The 12,428-nt window shown below is 43.7% G+C and overlaps 1 protein-coding gene across 1 annotated transcript; it reads right to left on the bottom strand.

Annotated features, from left to right (window-relative positions):
* Nucleotides 1–917: 917 nt before the first annotated feature.
* MRPL45 (mitochondrial ribosomal protein L45) lies at nucleotides 918–10,628 on the bottom strand. Its single transcript, XM_036072509.2, has 8 exons — nucleotides 10,451–10,628; nucleotides 9,367–9,544; nucleotides 8,428–8,545; nucleotides 5,608–5,706; nucleotides 3,804–3,852; nucleotides 2,217–2,366; nucleotides 1,590–1,763; nucleotides 918–1,396 (listed from the first exon to the last, which is right to left on the bottom strand). The coding sequence occupies exons 1-8, from the start codon at nucleotides 10,583–10,585 to the stop codon at nucleotides 1,310–1,312; spliced, it is 990 nt and encodes a 329-aa protein (XP_035928402.1). The 5' UTR covers nucleotides 10,586–10,628; the 3' UTR covers nucleotides 918–1,309.
* Nucleotides 10,629–12,428: the final 1,800 nt, after the last annotated feature.

Genomic DNA, 12,428 nt, shown 5'->3' with positions numbered 1-12,428 from the left:
AGGGAAAGAGAGAGAATACCAAGCAGACTCCCCTATTGAGTGCGGAACCCAACTTGGGGCTCCATCCCAGGACCCTGAGATAATGACCTAAGCCAAAATTGAGAGTTGCATGCTCAACTGACTGAGCCACCCAGGCATCCCAAGGAGTTAGGTTATTCTTGACCTGATTCTAGTTTCTTTGGATTCTGCTCTCAGGATAAGGTCAGAACAGATTAATCCTGACCCTAAGTGACAGACTCATTAAAAGAAAATTCTAGGCTGGGAAAATAGAAAGTATGACAATTAAGGTCCTGTTTTTTAAGGGGAGCCCACACTGGGCTGATGAAAGTTATAGTACAAGCCAAGCCTGCTGCTAGTACAGAGCGACTTCCCTTGCCATACCTCAAACCACCCAGGACACATAAGCAGATCAAGTCCCACATCCTCCTCCTGACAGCCCAGCTAGAGCTCAGGAACAAGGAGGGGCGAGGCTGCTTCACTCAAAACAGGTTCATATTCTAGTACATTTGCCTTACCAATGGGGGCTGGAAAGAACAGTCACCATCTCCAAGAGGTGCTAGAAATCAGGGAACAAAGTCTTACAGATGGATTTCCCAAATGTATCACCTCCTCCATGGCCCCTGCCTCCTCCCACGCTTCCTGGGACCACACCAGGATGCAGCTGATAATTAGGAACACAATCCAAAGGCTGAAGGATAAATGATTTCTTTGGATTTACATTCTTCTATGAAGTACAAATGCTGATTAGGTGAGTCAGCATATGAGAAAAGACCTTGAATCTTCAATGAACACTCATTATTCTTCCCATGTCTGGGCTTCTTGGAAGCCACATCACTCACAGTTCAGCCCATCTTCCATTTCTGCCCTCTGGTCTACTTCTAGCCTAAGCCCAGGGACAGGTACACAACTCACCACAGTTTGTCCAATATCCTCACAGTGTTTTATTTCAAACTCTAATCCCTGCATTGTAATTAAAAAGAAAATTCTGCCAGTTTGCTCCTGACGGTCTCCGCCGCAGAAAAAACAGGTATCCAAAACATACTTTCCATTGAGACTCAGAAGCTAGACATACAATTTAAAAAGAAAGAAGTGGGTTCAGGGATGTGCACATCAGCTACCCACCCACCTGGGACCAGCCATCAGCCATGGCTGCCGAGGAGATGGCTGGAAACACCCGAGCAGGAGAGGAAAGGACAAAGGTAGATCTTTCTACAGCATGATGGAGAGATGATGGACTTCACAGCTCCAAGACTCCACAGCATCTAGCCACCTCATCACCCATGTTTCAACCCAGGAGTCATTTTTGCCATCAAGATAGCTGAGGCTTATGGGCCTCTCCCTGTGGCTCTTCATAGTCTTCCCAGGGTTTCAGCTGGGGCCCAGGGATCATCACCGTCTGAAAGAGCAGGAAGCTGAGTTACCTACCATCTGAGTCCGTGACTTATGCAGAAGAGATTCACCCTCACCTCCTCCATGGAGGCTTCCCCTTCCCTGGTGCTGCATCACCCCCTCTCTCCACTAGGTGGAGCCCAACAGGAGTGGCTTAAGATGGCATAAGCACTGCCCCAGCTCTCTTAAATCACGCTTACCTTAAGGATGGTCTGCTTAGGGGGTGCCCATGGGGGAATGATCTTGCCATGCATTCTCCAGCTCCCATAGGGATTTACCAGGTGCTTTTCAAACACAACATACTCCAAGACATCCCTGGGCACATCTTCCTGTCCGTACATCAGCCGGCCAAACCGGTCATAGATGGCCAGAGTCTGCAAGGATGAAAGCAAATCTGGCCTGTTAGTACTCAGAGTTGGTTTTCTTGTTTTGTTTCTATTTTTCTTTGTTTTTATTTTTATTTTTTATGCCACAAAACCATTTTAAAACAACCATAACAAAAATTTTTAATGGGTAAGACAAATTATTTCGGAATTCTGAATCTAGACTAAGTGATCAACTACTGACACTTTCCTCTTGGAGGGTCTTTGACTAGGGCTGGAGAGGTGGGAGAGGGAGGATCAGGAAGGGTGGGAGAGAGTATCCTCACACCTGTCTTAGCAGAGCTAACATCTAGCACTGCGTAGGGCACACTGACCGAGCAAAGAAGACCATGGTGAACCTTTCCTTAGAGCCCAGTCTTGGGAAGCTGTCCCCAGGACCGCAGAGGTAGGTAGCTGACCTGAGAGTGAAGAAAAGCTAGGAGGAAAGCAGACTGGTGACCCTACCTGCCGGGTGTGCAGGCGGACGGTGACCTGGCCGTATACGTTGCCCTGGTTCAGCAGACTCGAACAGCGAACCTGAACCACCTGCGGTGGCTCTAAAGATTCTATGAAGCTCCAGCGGACGGTCTTATATGTGATGTCCCAGACCATGTCCTGAGGGCAGAGGAGAACAAGGTCAACTGGGGTTTTCCTTTCCCTTAGGAAAGCTGGTGCGTCCTTCCACACCTGTTCTCACCTCCATCGATACTACAGCCATCACACAACATATCCCACCAAATGCTTTCCTGTGCCTGCCGTTTCTCTCCTTCCTCAGTTTTGATCAAGCTATTGCTTAAGCCCACCTCGAAATGACCCAAATCAACAACTCAAGACCCACCTACCTTCTTAAGGAACCTTCTCCAAATCAGTGAAAACCACACTCCAAAATGTCAGCTTATCTAATACACCATTACCCCCTCCTTACACTTTTTTAAATATATTTTTTATTTTTTAAAGATTTTTTTTTTTAAGTAATCTCTGCACCCAACATGGGACTCGAACTTACAACCTGAGATCAAGAGTTGCAAGCTCTGCCAACAGAGCCGGCCGGGCACCCCTCCCTTACACTTTTTTTTTTTTTTGAGAGAGAGAGAGACAGCGAGAGAGGGAACACAAGCAGGGGGAGTGGGAGAGGGAGAAGCAGGCTTCCCACGGAGCAGGGAGCCCGATGCGGGGCTCGATCCCAGGACCCTGGGATCATGACCTGAGCCGAAGGCAGACGCTTAATGACTGAGCCACCCAGGCGCCCCCTCCCTTACACTTTTATAACCTGCTAGTTATTGCATGTATATCTGTTGACTGTGTACATGTTGTCTTATCCCCCCTCGCCTGCTAGCACTGAAGAATGGGATTTTACAGGGATAGAAAGGCTAGACTGCGAGGACCACATCAGTTGTATGTGACCACAGGGAGATGAGGCTGAGCTGATAGAAACTAAAGTTCTCATTCTTTTTTTTTTTTTTAACTTATTTGTCAGAGACAGCGAGAGAGCACATGCGCACACAAGCAGGGGGAGGGGCAGGCAGAGGGAGAGGGAGAAGCAGGCTCCCTGCTGAGCAAGGAGCCGATGCGGGGCTTGATCCCAGGACCCTGGGATCATGACCTGAGCCGAAGGCAGATGCTTAACTGACTGAGCCACCCAGGCATCCCTAAAGTTCTTATTCTTGAACCACAAAGTCCCCATATTGGGGCGTCTCCCCACGTACCTAGCACCCTGGTTAACACACTATGTAAGCCTCCTGAATGCTCGCTAGATCCTTTATTATACTGTAGGTGCACAGAGGGCTGCCTAATATGGCCCACACACTGACCTCAGCCCCCATAGCCTGAGGTTTCAGTGCTGCTTGCTGTGGGACTTCCTCCTTCCTCGTCCGCAGGGCCCTTACCAAAGTCCATGTCAAGTCAGGACCTTTCAGCCAAAAACAAAGGAACCTCAGCTTTTGCCTTAAACTTCCTGTACTTGCAAAACTGATCCTTCTTAAGAAACCGGAGGTGATGTCTAGAATCTGCCCATTCAGGCATCCCACAGTTCTAAGGAGGTTGAAGACCTACCGGAAAACAGTTTTCAGTTACCAAGGTATGAAGCCGGTCATGGTCTGAGCTAAAAAAGAAAAAGATATAGATCACTGGCTCCTGCTTTATGATACCCCTTCTGAAAGTTGAAAATGGCCCTCAAAACGGACAATTCTTTTTACAAACATTTTCTGCACGCCTACAATAAGCCAGGTAATATGCTAAGTCCCGAGCACATAAAGATGAACATGGTTAAAAGACCCTGAGATCTAACTGCAGAGTGAAATTATGTTTGAAACTCAAGAGCAGAAACAAATTTCTCAGAAATTACCATACATCCTTAAGAAGGGCAAGAGACCCTCACCAATCCATCACAAAAAATCAAAACCTCATCTCATCTTCTCTTACCTCAGACACATCATCAATACCAACTGGACTGGCCTTGCACCTTACACTTTTTTTTTTTAATAATCTCTATACCCAACATGGGGCTCAAACTCACAACCCTGAGATTAAGAGTCGCATGCTCCACCGACTGAGCCAGCCAGTGTCCCACATCTCACACTGTCTGTGAACCTAGCCAAAAGATAAGCAGCTGTCTTTTCTGGTCCTTTCCTTCCACCCCACCCCCCACCTCCCCCAATCCTTGCTGCTACCAGAGTGACCTAGTCATGCTGATTCAATGCAGTAATAGTAAGAAAACAGACAGCAAATCCCAGCTCCTGAACATACAGGATTTTAGAAGGTTCCTAGCTGAGGGGTTTCAAATAAACCTGAGATCAAGCATGAATTAGTCTTTCAGATACACATTCATGACTTTTCCCCACAGTTTAATAACTCCTGGGAAGTTTAAATCTTTGTTCCTTCAAACAATCTTGTCCCTAATCTCAGAGTGGGTAAGGGATGAGTTCTGTCCACATGCTTCCCTTGCACCTCTACTCCTAACAGAAAAGGTCATTTCCCCCAAGCCGTTTGCCCCACTGTAGCTCTAGACTAGACTAGGCTGGACTAAGCTGAGTGTTGATGACAGCTACAACCACCACCAGGCCTGGCACCTCTCAGCGAGCTCTTCCTTCTCACTATCCTAGCCTAGAGATCTTCAGTAGAAATAAATTCCCTTGTCTAGGAATTCACTTACCATTTACAATAGAACTTACACTTAAAAATTAAGAAGACATCCACTTCTGGCCAACATAATGGACTGAGCTCATGTGAAACTACTCCCACTATAAACATCTAGAAATGCTGGATGGAATATAATATACACAGACACACATATATTTTAAAATGCTCTAGCTCACAAGAAAAGTAAATTTCCTAGATGCTAAAAGGAAAGAGAACTAAAACCAGAATAGAAAGAACACAACCTGACATCATGACAGCATATGGGATGATTAAACGGATCTAGAAATAGGATCTGATGGCTAGGAACACTCTTCCTAAATCCTTGAACCCTCAAAGAGCAGGGAGTTGGAACTGAGATCCCTGCTCGAAGCTCTGACCTTCAAGTCCTGCACCTGCAACAAAGGAAGACTACAAAAATAGTAGAGAGAGAAAGCTTCTTTCTGTCTAGGGCTGAGTTGGGGGGACTAAAAAAATTAAAGTCCTAAGCCCACGTTATACTCAGACGTGGACACAGAATTTATGATACCTATATGATGTAAGAATTCCTAAGATACGAAATTAACATTAAAAACTGAACCTGGGGCCGCCTGGCTGGCTCAAACACACACCTAGACTTTCTAGGTCACTCTAGAACTCTTAACCGAAGGAAAAAAAAAAAACCTGTGCCTAGAATAACAGCTGCTGAAAACATAACAGGTATAAGATAGAATTCACTTACTTGTTCAGACAAAGATGAGCTTCAATAAAAATATCCTTAGCTTTTTCAGGGAAGTCCTTTATTTTAAAATTCGGATCATGTTCTCTTATCTTCCGGATTCTGTAAAATTAAGTATGAGAATCATTTCTTTCTTTTTTCGCTTTTTAAGTAAGCTCTATGCCCAACGTGAGGCTTGAACTCACGACCCGGAGATCAAGAGTCGCATGCTCTACCAAGTAGGCAAGCCAGGTACCCCAGGAATCATTTCTAAAAACTTCATATAATATCCATAACTCACAGCTTACGTTAACTGTCATTAATGTCTGTCCACTTATTCAATAATTGTTTTCTGAATGTTCTAAGTCCTGTAAATTCAACCTTCTAACTATACATCAATCATTCTAATGAAAGACCAAGGCTTCTTATAGTGAAATTTCAGAATTCTGGCATCAAAAAAAACATCCTATAAGCACTAAGAAAGAAAACACAGGTTTTACACAAAGGCTCAAGAATCAGAATGACATCAGGCTTCTAACTCTAGCAACATTAGAAGTTAGAAAAACAATGGAGCAGTGCTATTAATTAAGGAAATTATTTTTAGCTCAGAATTGTACACCTGGGCAAATTATAAATGAAGTGGGAGAGTAAAAGAGTGTTTCTTAGACTTGAATGATTTCATGTATCTACTATGCACCCTTTCTCAGGAAGCTGCTGAGGAATGTGCTCCACCAAAATAACAGCATAAACCATGAGAGACTGACATAAAATCCAGGAAACAGGGAATACAACACCAGAGCGAGACAAAAGGAGTTATCAGGAGGATGAGAGAAGTAGATCCCAAGATGTACAGTGGGCCTAAAGAGCAATCAGTCCAGACAGAAACAAGTAAGAAAGGTCAAGAAGGATTTCTTCTTGAAGATGAAATTAATAAAATACTTAATGTTTTCAATGCGCTGAGAAGAAATTTATACAACTAGAGGTTCTGTAAGCAAATGAGGAAAAAAAACAAAACACAACTTAACTCCAGAAAAAAAAAAATGCAGGAAAAGTCATGATAATGTACTGCATGACTCAGCTGTCAACAGTATTTTTTCATAGTTATAATAACGTAAACAGGGAATTCTGATCTAATCAAAGAGTTAAACACATTGGAGGATGAGAAATACCGTAACCAACTGAAATTTATCCCAGGAATGCAAGGTTGGCTTAACATTCAAAAAGCCATTAATGTAACACAATATATCAATAGAATAAAGGACAATGATCACATGATTATCTCAATAGACACAGAAAAAGCATTTGACAAAATCTGACACCCCCTCCGCATTCTTTCCACCTCAGACCCTTGCTTGTGCTGTTGTGTTCCTAGAATGCTATTCCTCACGACACCCCTCTACCTAGCTAAATGCAAGCAATCCTTTAGGTCCCAGCTTTAAATGTCATTTTCTCAGGGAAGCTTTCCCTGAACTCCCAGACCAAGTTCTCTTTCCCTGTCATGTGATCCCATAGCACTCATACTTCACCATACCTGTAACTATTTAATTGTGTGCAATCAGTATTTAATGGCTGTTTTCCTCCCCTATATGGTAAGTCCATGATAAAACCACATGTGCTTTGTTCATCATCATCATGGACCCTACCACCAAAGAGCTCACAATCCCGGAGAGAAATACACGAGAGGAAATCAGTTATCAGAAATAGTAAGTGTAGGGGCGCCTGGGTGGCTCAGTCATTAAGCGTCTGCCTTCAGCTCGGGTCATGATCTCAGAGTCCTGCTCCGCGGGAAGCCTGCTTCTCCCTCTCCCACTCCCCCTGCTTGTGTTCCCTCTCTTGCTGTGTCTCTCTCTGTCAAATAAATAAATAAAATCTTAAAAAAAAAAAAGAAAAAGAAAAAAATAGTAAGTGTAGGTGCACAGTTACAATTATAGTACAGGCAGCTCCAGAAAGAGTCAGGGAAGGCTTAAAAGCAGACATGATGCGCAACTGGTCCTTGAGAAATGAGTTGGAGTTATCAAGTAAAGGAGGAAAAAGACATTTTCAAGGCAAAGGAAAGAACATACAAAGACAAAGAATCACAGCACAACACTGTCAAGGAACTGGCAATTAGTTTGGAAATGCTGATTTAGGATGAGAAAAGTGGAATAAGAAGATGACAGTGGAAAGGAAGACAAGAACCAGATTTACAAAAAGCTGTGAATACCACTAAGTCTGGATTTTATTTTTCAAGTAATAGAGAGCCACAAAAGAGGTTCAATGGAAAAGTGATATAATAAGATCTGTATTTAGAGAAATAAATTCATGGCTACATGAAGAATTAATAAAGACTCAATATGCTTCTGCACAGAAATCTATAAACAATCCCAAAGAACCTCTGAGTGACAAATACTAAATGTTTCCATCCTTTCAACTAAGAGAGAGACTAAGAAGGTTTTGGTTTCTGCTCTTTAGTTAAGACCTAGTTAGCTCCGTAAAACAGGTCTGTCTTTTTGACCCTTTTTGGCTTTTTATTCTCTGTAGTTCAAACTCTAAGGTACTTCCCATATAAATATACTTTTATCATTATTTAAAATTTTAAAATATGTGATCAAAAAAGTGTTCTACAAACTTCTAAGTCACCTCCCTAACTGATGTGACAAAAATACCAATGAAGGCTGAGAGGCTAAGAATCAAAAAGCCCATATTCTTCTACATTAACTAAACTCTGTTACAGAGAAAAATATGCTGTCAAGTTATCAAAGGAGTTATGTCCAAACCAATTCACCTAAGATGGCCTCTCTGGAATAAAATAGCAACAAGAAATTTGTGTTCTAATATTAATTCCCAGTTGTCCCAGACACCTACGACAATTGTGAGGCCACCTTCTTCTTCAATCGCTCACTTCTCTGTGCCAATCCTTCCTTTGCAAGAGATGACAAGCGAGCATCACCTTCTGGAGGAATGTAGGTGTCAAAGATACCAGCTGTAGTGAAAGAAGAAAACAAGAAGGCATTGAAAAATTGAGGAAAAAGTCCTCTTGAGGTCATATAAAATTGAGAGGTACCGTGGTATAAAGTAGACCAATAAAGTAGACTTCCACGTACAGGGAACTCTGTTACATTAGAAAAAAAAACAGAATAAGATAATTTAAGTCTTCTCTCAGAGCCTCAATTTCTTCTTGTACAAAATGGAGAAATTTCACCCTTGCCTTCTAAGAACAGGTGTGTAAACAAGATCAAAGATGACCTCATGAAGGGCGCCTGGGTGGCTCAGTCAGTTAAGCATCTGAGTCTTAATTTCAGCTCAGGGCTGTGGGATCCAGCCACAAGTAGGGCTCCAAGCTCAGTGGGGAGTCTGCTTGAGATTCTTTCCTTAAGCCCCTCCTCCCACTCATGTGCACATGCATGCTCTCTATCTCTAAAATAAATAAACTAGGGGTGCCTGGGTGGCTCAGTTGGTTAATCGACTGCCTTCGGCTCAGGTCATAGTTCCAGGTTCCTGGGATAGAGCCCCTCATTGGGCTCCCTGCTTGGCAGGAAACCTGCTTCTCCCTCGCCGCACCGCCCCCCCCGGCTTGTGTTCCCTCTCTCGCTGTCTCTCCCTGTAAATAAATAAAATCTTTTAATAAAAATAAAATAAATAAATATTTTTAAAATATGGTACACACAAAGTAAATCATTATTGGGGCGGAGCTGATTTTGTAGTTAGTTAAATACAGTCAATCATGGTTTAAATCATTCCATTTTCCAGAATATCTCTGACAGGAGGAGATTCAGTCAGGGTCTCAGAAATACCATGCCTCACCTGTACAGGCCAGATGTAGGGGACGCTCCAAACGTTCTGGAGGAATGACCAGACCTGCTTTCCGGGCAAATTCTATAAACTCCTTTTCTGATTTGTATTTGGGTTTGTAAGTAGGAGGTGTGAAACGTTTCTTAGTTCTCACTGGAACTACAACTGTGGACTGAGTCACCAGGACTGGCTGTAAGACAGGAAAAGGTTAGGATAAAGGTGACCTGGAAAGAAATCTACCTTGAACAAACTCTAAGCAAAGACAGAAAGGGCACATCCAAAGAATGACTTAGGAACAATTATAAAGCCACGTATCAGCGGGGAAACACTCATGGGTGTCTTAACTAGAAGCCTGTAAGCAACCTTTACTAACACGACTCAACATTTACTAAAGGCTTTCCTCTCGTACGTTCCGCAGTACACGACTATGCCAAGTCCCAGGGATGCAGAGTTGATTAAAGCAAGGCTTCTGCTTTCAAAGAACCTTCAGTCCCATGGGAAACTTAAACACCAACCCAACACTGAAAAGAGAGCAATGCTATTATTAAAGCATAAGAAAAGTCCTCTTCTTGGCATCTCTCTTATATTTACTCGGATTACATCCTGCTCATTCTGTTGGGAGCCTAACTGTAAACTTCATTCTGTCATTCTAGCTCCCAAAAGATCAATAACGTCTTTAAAAGCCAGACCTCTTTTCTCTCTGACCGTGAGTTTTACTCAGTCAGTACAGTGACGATATGAAACTCCCTCCTTTCCAACTGTTCAATTTAGCGCATGCGTAAGAACCAAGGGGAAGCGAGCCCAGCTTCCAAACCATGACTTCTTTCCCCTTTAATACCTCCCCCGCCACACAGACCCAAAGCAAACTGGAGAAACTTCATCCCCGAGAATTTGCTCGTCCTCGTGGGGCCTTTACGGGGCTCTCCCCACGCCGCCACTTAGCTTGGTAGCTGGGTCCCGTCTACCTCAAACTCTTCCTAACTAGGTGTGACTTGTATCGCCCAAGCCCACCAAGGACAGCTGCAAAGCGAGTATTCCCCTCTACTCTGTGGCCTCCTCCAGCCCCTAGAATCCTACCCACCCGGTCCCTACCCACCTGACGAGACCACCATCCTAAAGCTTTGGATAAACAAAACAACCCCCGCGGCACGGGGGCTGCCATTTTGGTGCCGCAAAGGCCGCTGGGATGGGGACTAAGCTTTACGAGCCGAGGGCACGAGAGGGGGCGCATAGGGTGGAGCTTCCCCGGGTGTGGAATTTTCCGGGGCGCGCGCCCTCCGCCGAAGTGTGAGCGGCGCGAACGCGCACGTGCGCGTTGTGGGGGTGGATAGAGAACGGACTGCGCGCGTGCGCACTTAGCGGCGTTGGGGGTGGGGTGGAGCGCACGGCTGTCACGCGCCAGAGAGCGCTGGGGCGCGAACTGCGCCTGCGCTCGAGGCCTTCTGGCTGCAAGGAGTTGCTGCGTTCTTGTGAAGATGGGGATGTTGCTGCACCTTGCTTGCATTCCCCGAAGAATGAAGAGGCACTGCCTTTCGGAGACAAGTGTTTTTCTTCAGTGCCTACTTTGATCTACTTTGATCACAGAACGAAAATGACTGGTTTCTGGATCTGTATCTGACCTCAATATGCTATGTAACCTTAAACAGCGCTACTTTTCCCAATCTGAACCGTGTGAAGAAAATTCTTACCGTCAAATTAAAGAGATTAATGCCTACTGTGTTTATTGGACAAACATAATACTGTGTTTTTGAAGCAAAAGACACGTGGACTGACAAAAACATTTCTTGTTTGTCCTTTTGGGAAAGAGGCACGGGTTTAATCATAACAAATAATAGCTTATACTTTAGAAATGTTTACCAGGTGCCAGGCAATTTTCTAAGCATTTTGCATATATTAACTTATCACTCCTCACCGCAAACAAGAGTAATACTCCTACCTACGAGGTTGGGTCACAGAGAAATCAAGCATGTGATTTATTTAAGGTCACACGGCTAATTACTGTCAGAACTAGGATTCAAATCCAAGCTGACTGAATCCAGAAACCATGCTCTAATTACTATGCTGTACTGCTTCACGTTGGGTTGTTAAAGGATTTATGATGTGATCATCCTGGAAAATCCAATGCTGTCATGATTGCTGAATGCCAAACACTTTCCACACTTACCTGTAGGTTCTTATCTTATTCTGCCAATTAGTGTTTATTGAGCACTTACCTATTTTGCAATGAGTTAAGAGCTTGTGGTATGCACATACAAGAGCTTACAGGCTGGAATAGAACTGTTAACGAAAGTCCAGATAAAATGCTATGGGCTATCAAAGGAGAGAGATTACTTTTGGGTTTCAGGATCACTTGTATTGCCTTAAATCTTAGCTTCTCAATTATACTGTAAATTATTCAAGGGTAAGAATATCCCCACAGTTCTAGCCACAGCACTGAACCTATAGCATGACACATTAATAGGGACATGAAATTAGGGTGCTATATGTATGTGTTAAAAGAATGTATAGTATTAAGCATTTAAATGAGAGATAGCTCATTATTTCTTAACAGACTCTATGCCCCAGAAAATAAAATGAGAATTTTTTTTTACCGGTCTCCCTACCGAAGTGAGGAAATTCCATTCCATGATGAGTGGTTATTAATACAGAATACTGAGAAACTCTATCCAAGATTATCTCCTCCATCACTGAGTTTTATATTAGCTTTACATGGTAGCAAATATATCCCAGATCACTTCTGTCTGCCCTCTGATCAGTTTCTTTTTTTCTTTTTTCTTTTTTTAAAGATTTTAGTTATTTATTTGACAGAGGGAGACACAGTGAGAGGGAACACAAGCAGGGGGGAGTGGGAGAGATTTTACTTTTCTTTCTGTTTTTCCTTTTTTTTTTTTAAAGATTTTATTTTTGGGGCGCCTGGGTGGCTCAGTTGGTTAGGCGGCTGCCTTCGGCTCAGGTCATGATCCTGGAGTCCCTGGATCGAGTCCCGCATCGGGCTCCCTGCTCGGCAGGGAGTCTGCTTCGTCCTCTGACCCTATCCCCTCTCATGTGTTCTCTCTCTCTCATTCTCTCTCTCT

Source organism: Halichoerus grypus, chromosome 2 (assembly GCF_964656455.1).
Source record: "Halichoerus grypus chromosome 2, mHalGry1.hap1.1, whole genome shotgun sequence".
Taxonomy (NCBI): domain Eukaryota; kingdom Metazoa; phylum Chordata; class Mammalia; order Carnivora; family Phocidae; genus Halichoerus; species Halichoerus grypus.
The sequence above is the reverse complement of the archived record's forward strand: the minus strand, read 5'-3'. Positions and strand labels throughout refer to the sequence as shown.

Coding starts and splice junctions, on each gene's coding strand:
- MRPL45 (XM_036072509.2), bottom strand. CDS start 10,585: ATGCGCCCCCTCTCGTGCCCTCGGCTCGTAAAGCTTAGTCCCCATCCC. Junction 5,707..8,427: donor AAGGTGGCCTCACAATTGTC/GTAGGTGTCTGG, acceptor TTAATTTTACAG/AATCCGGAAGATAAGAGAAC. Junction 1,764..2,216: donor TCCGCCTGCACACCCGGCAG/GTAGGGTCACCA, acceptor TCATCCTTGCAG/ACTCTGGCCATCTATGACCG.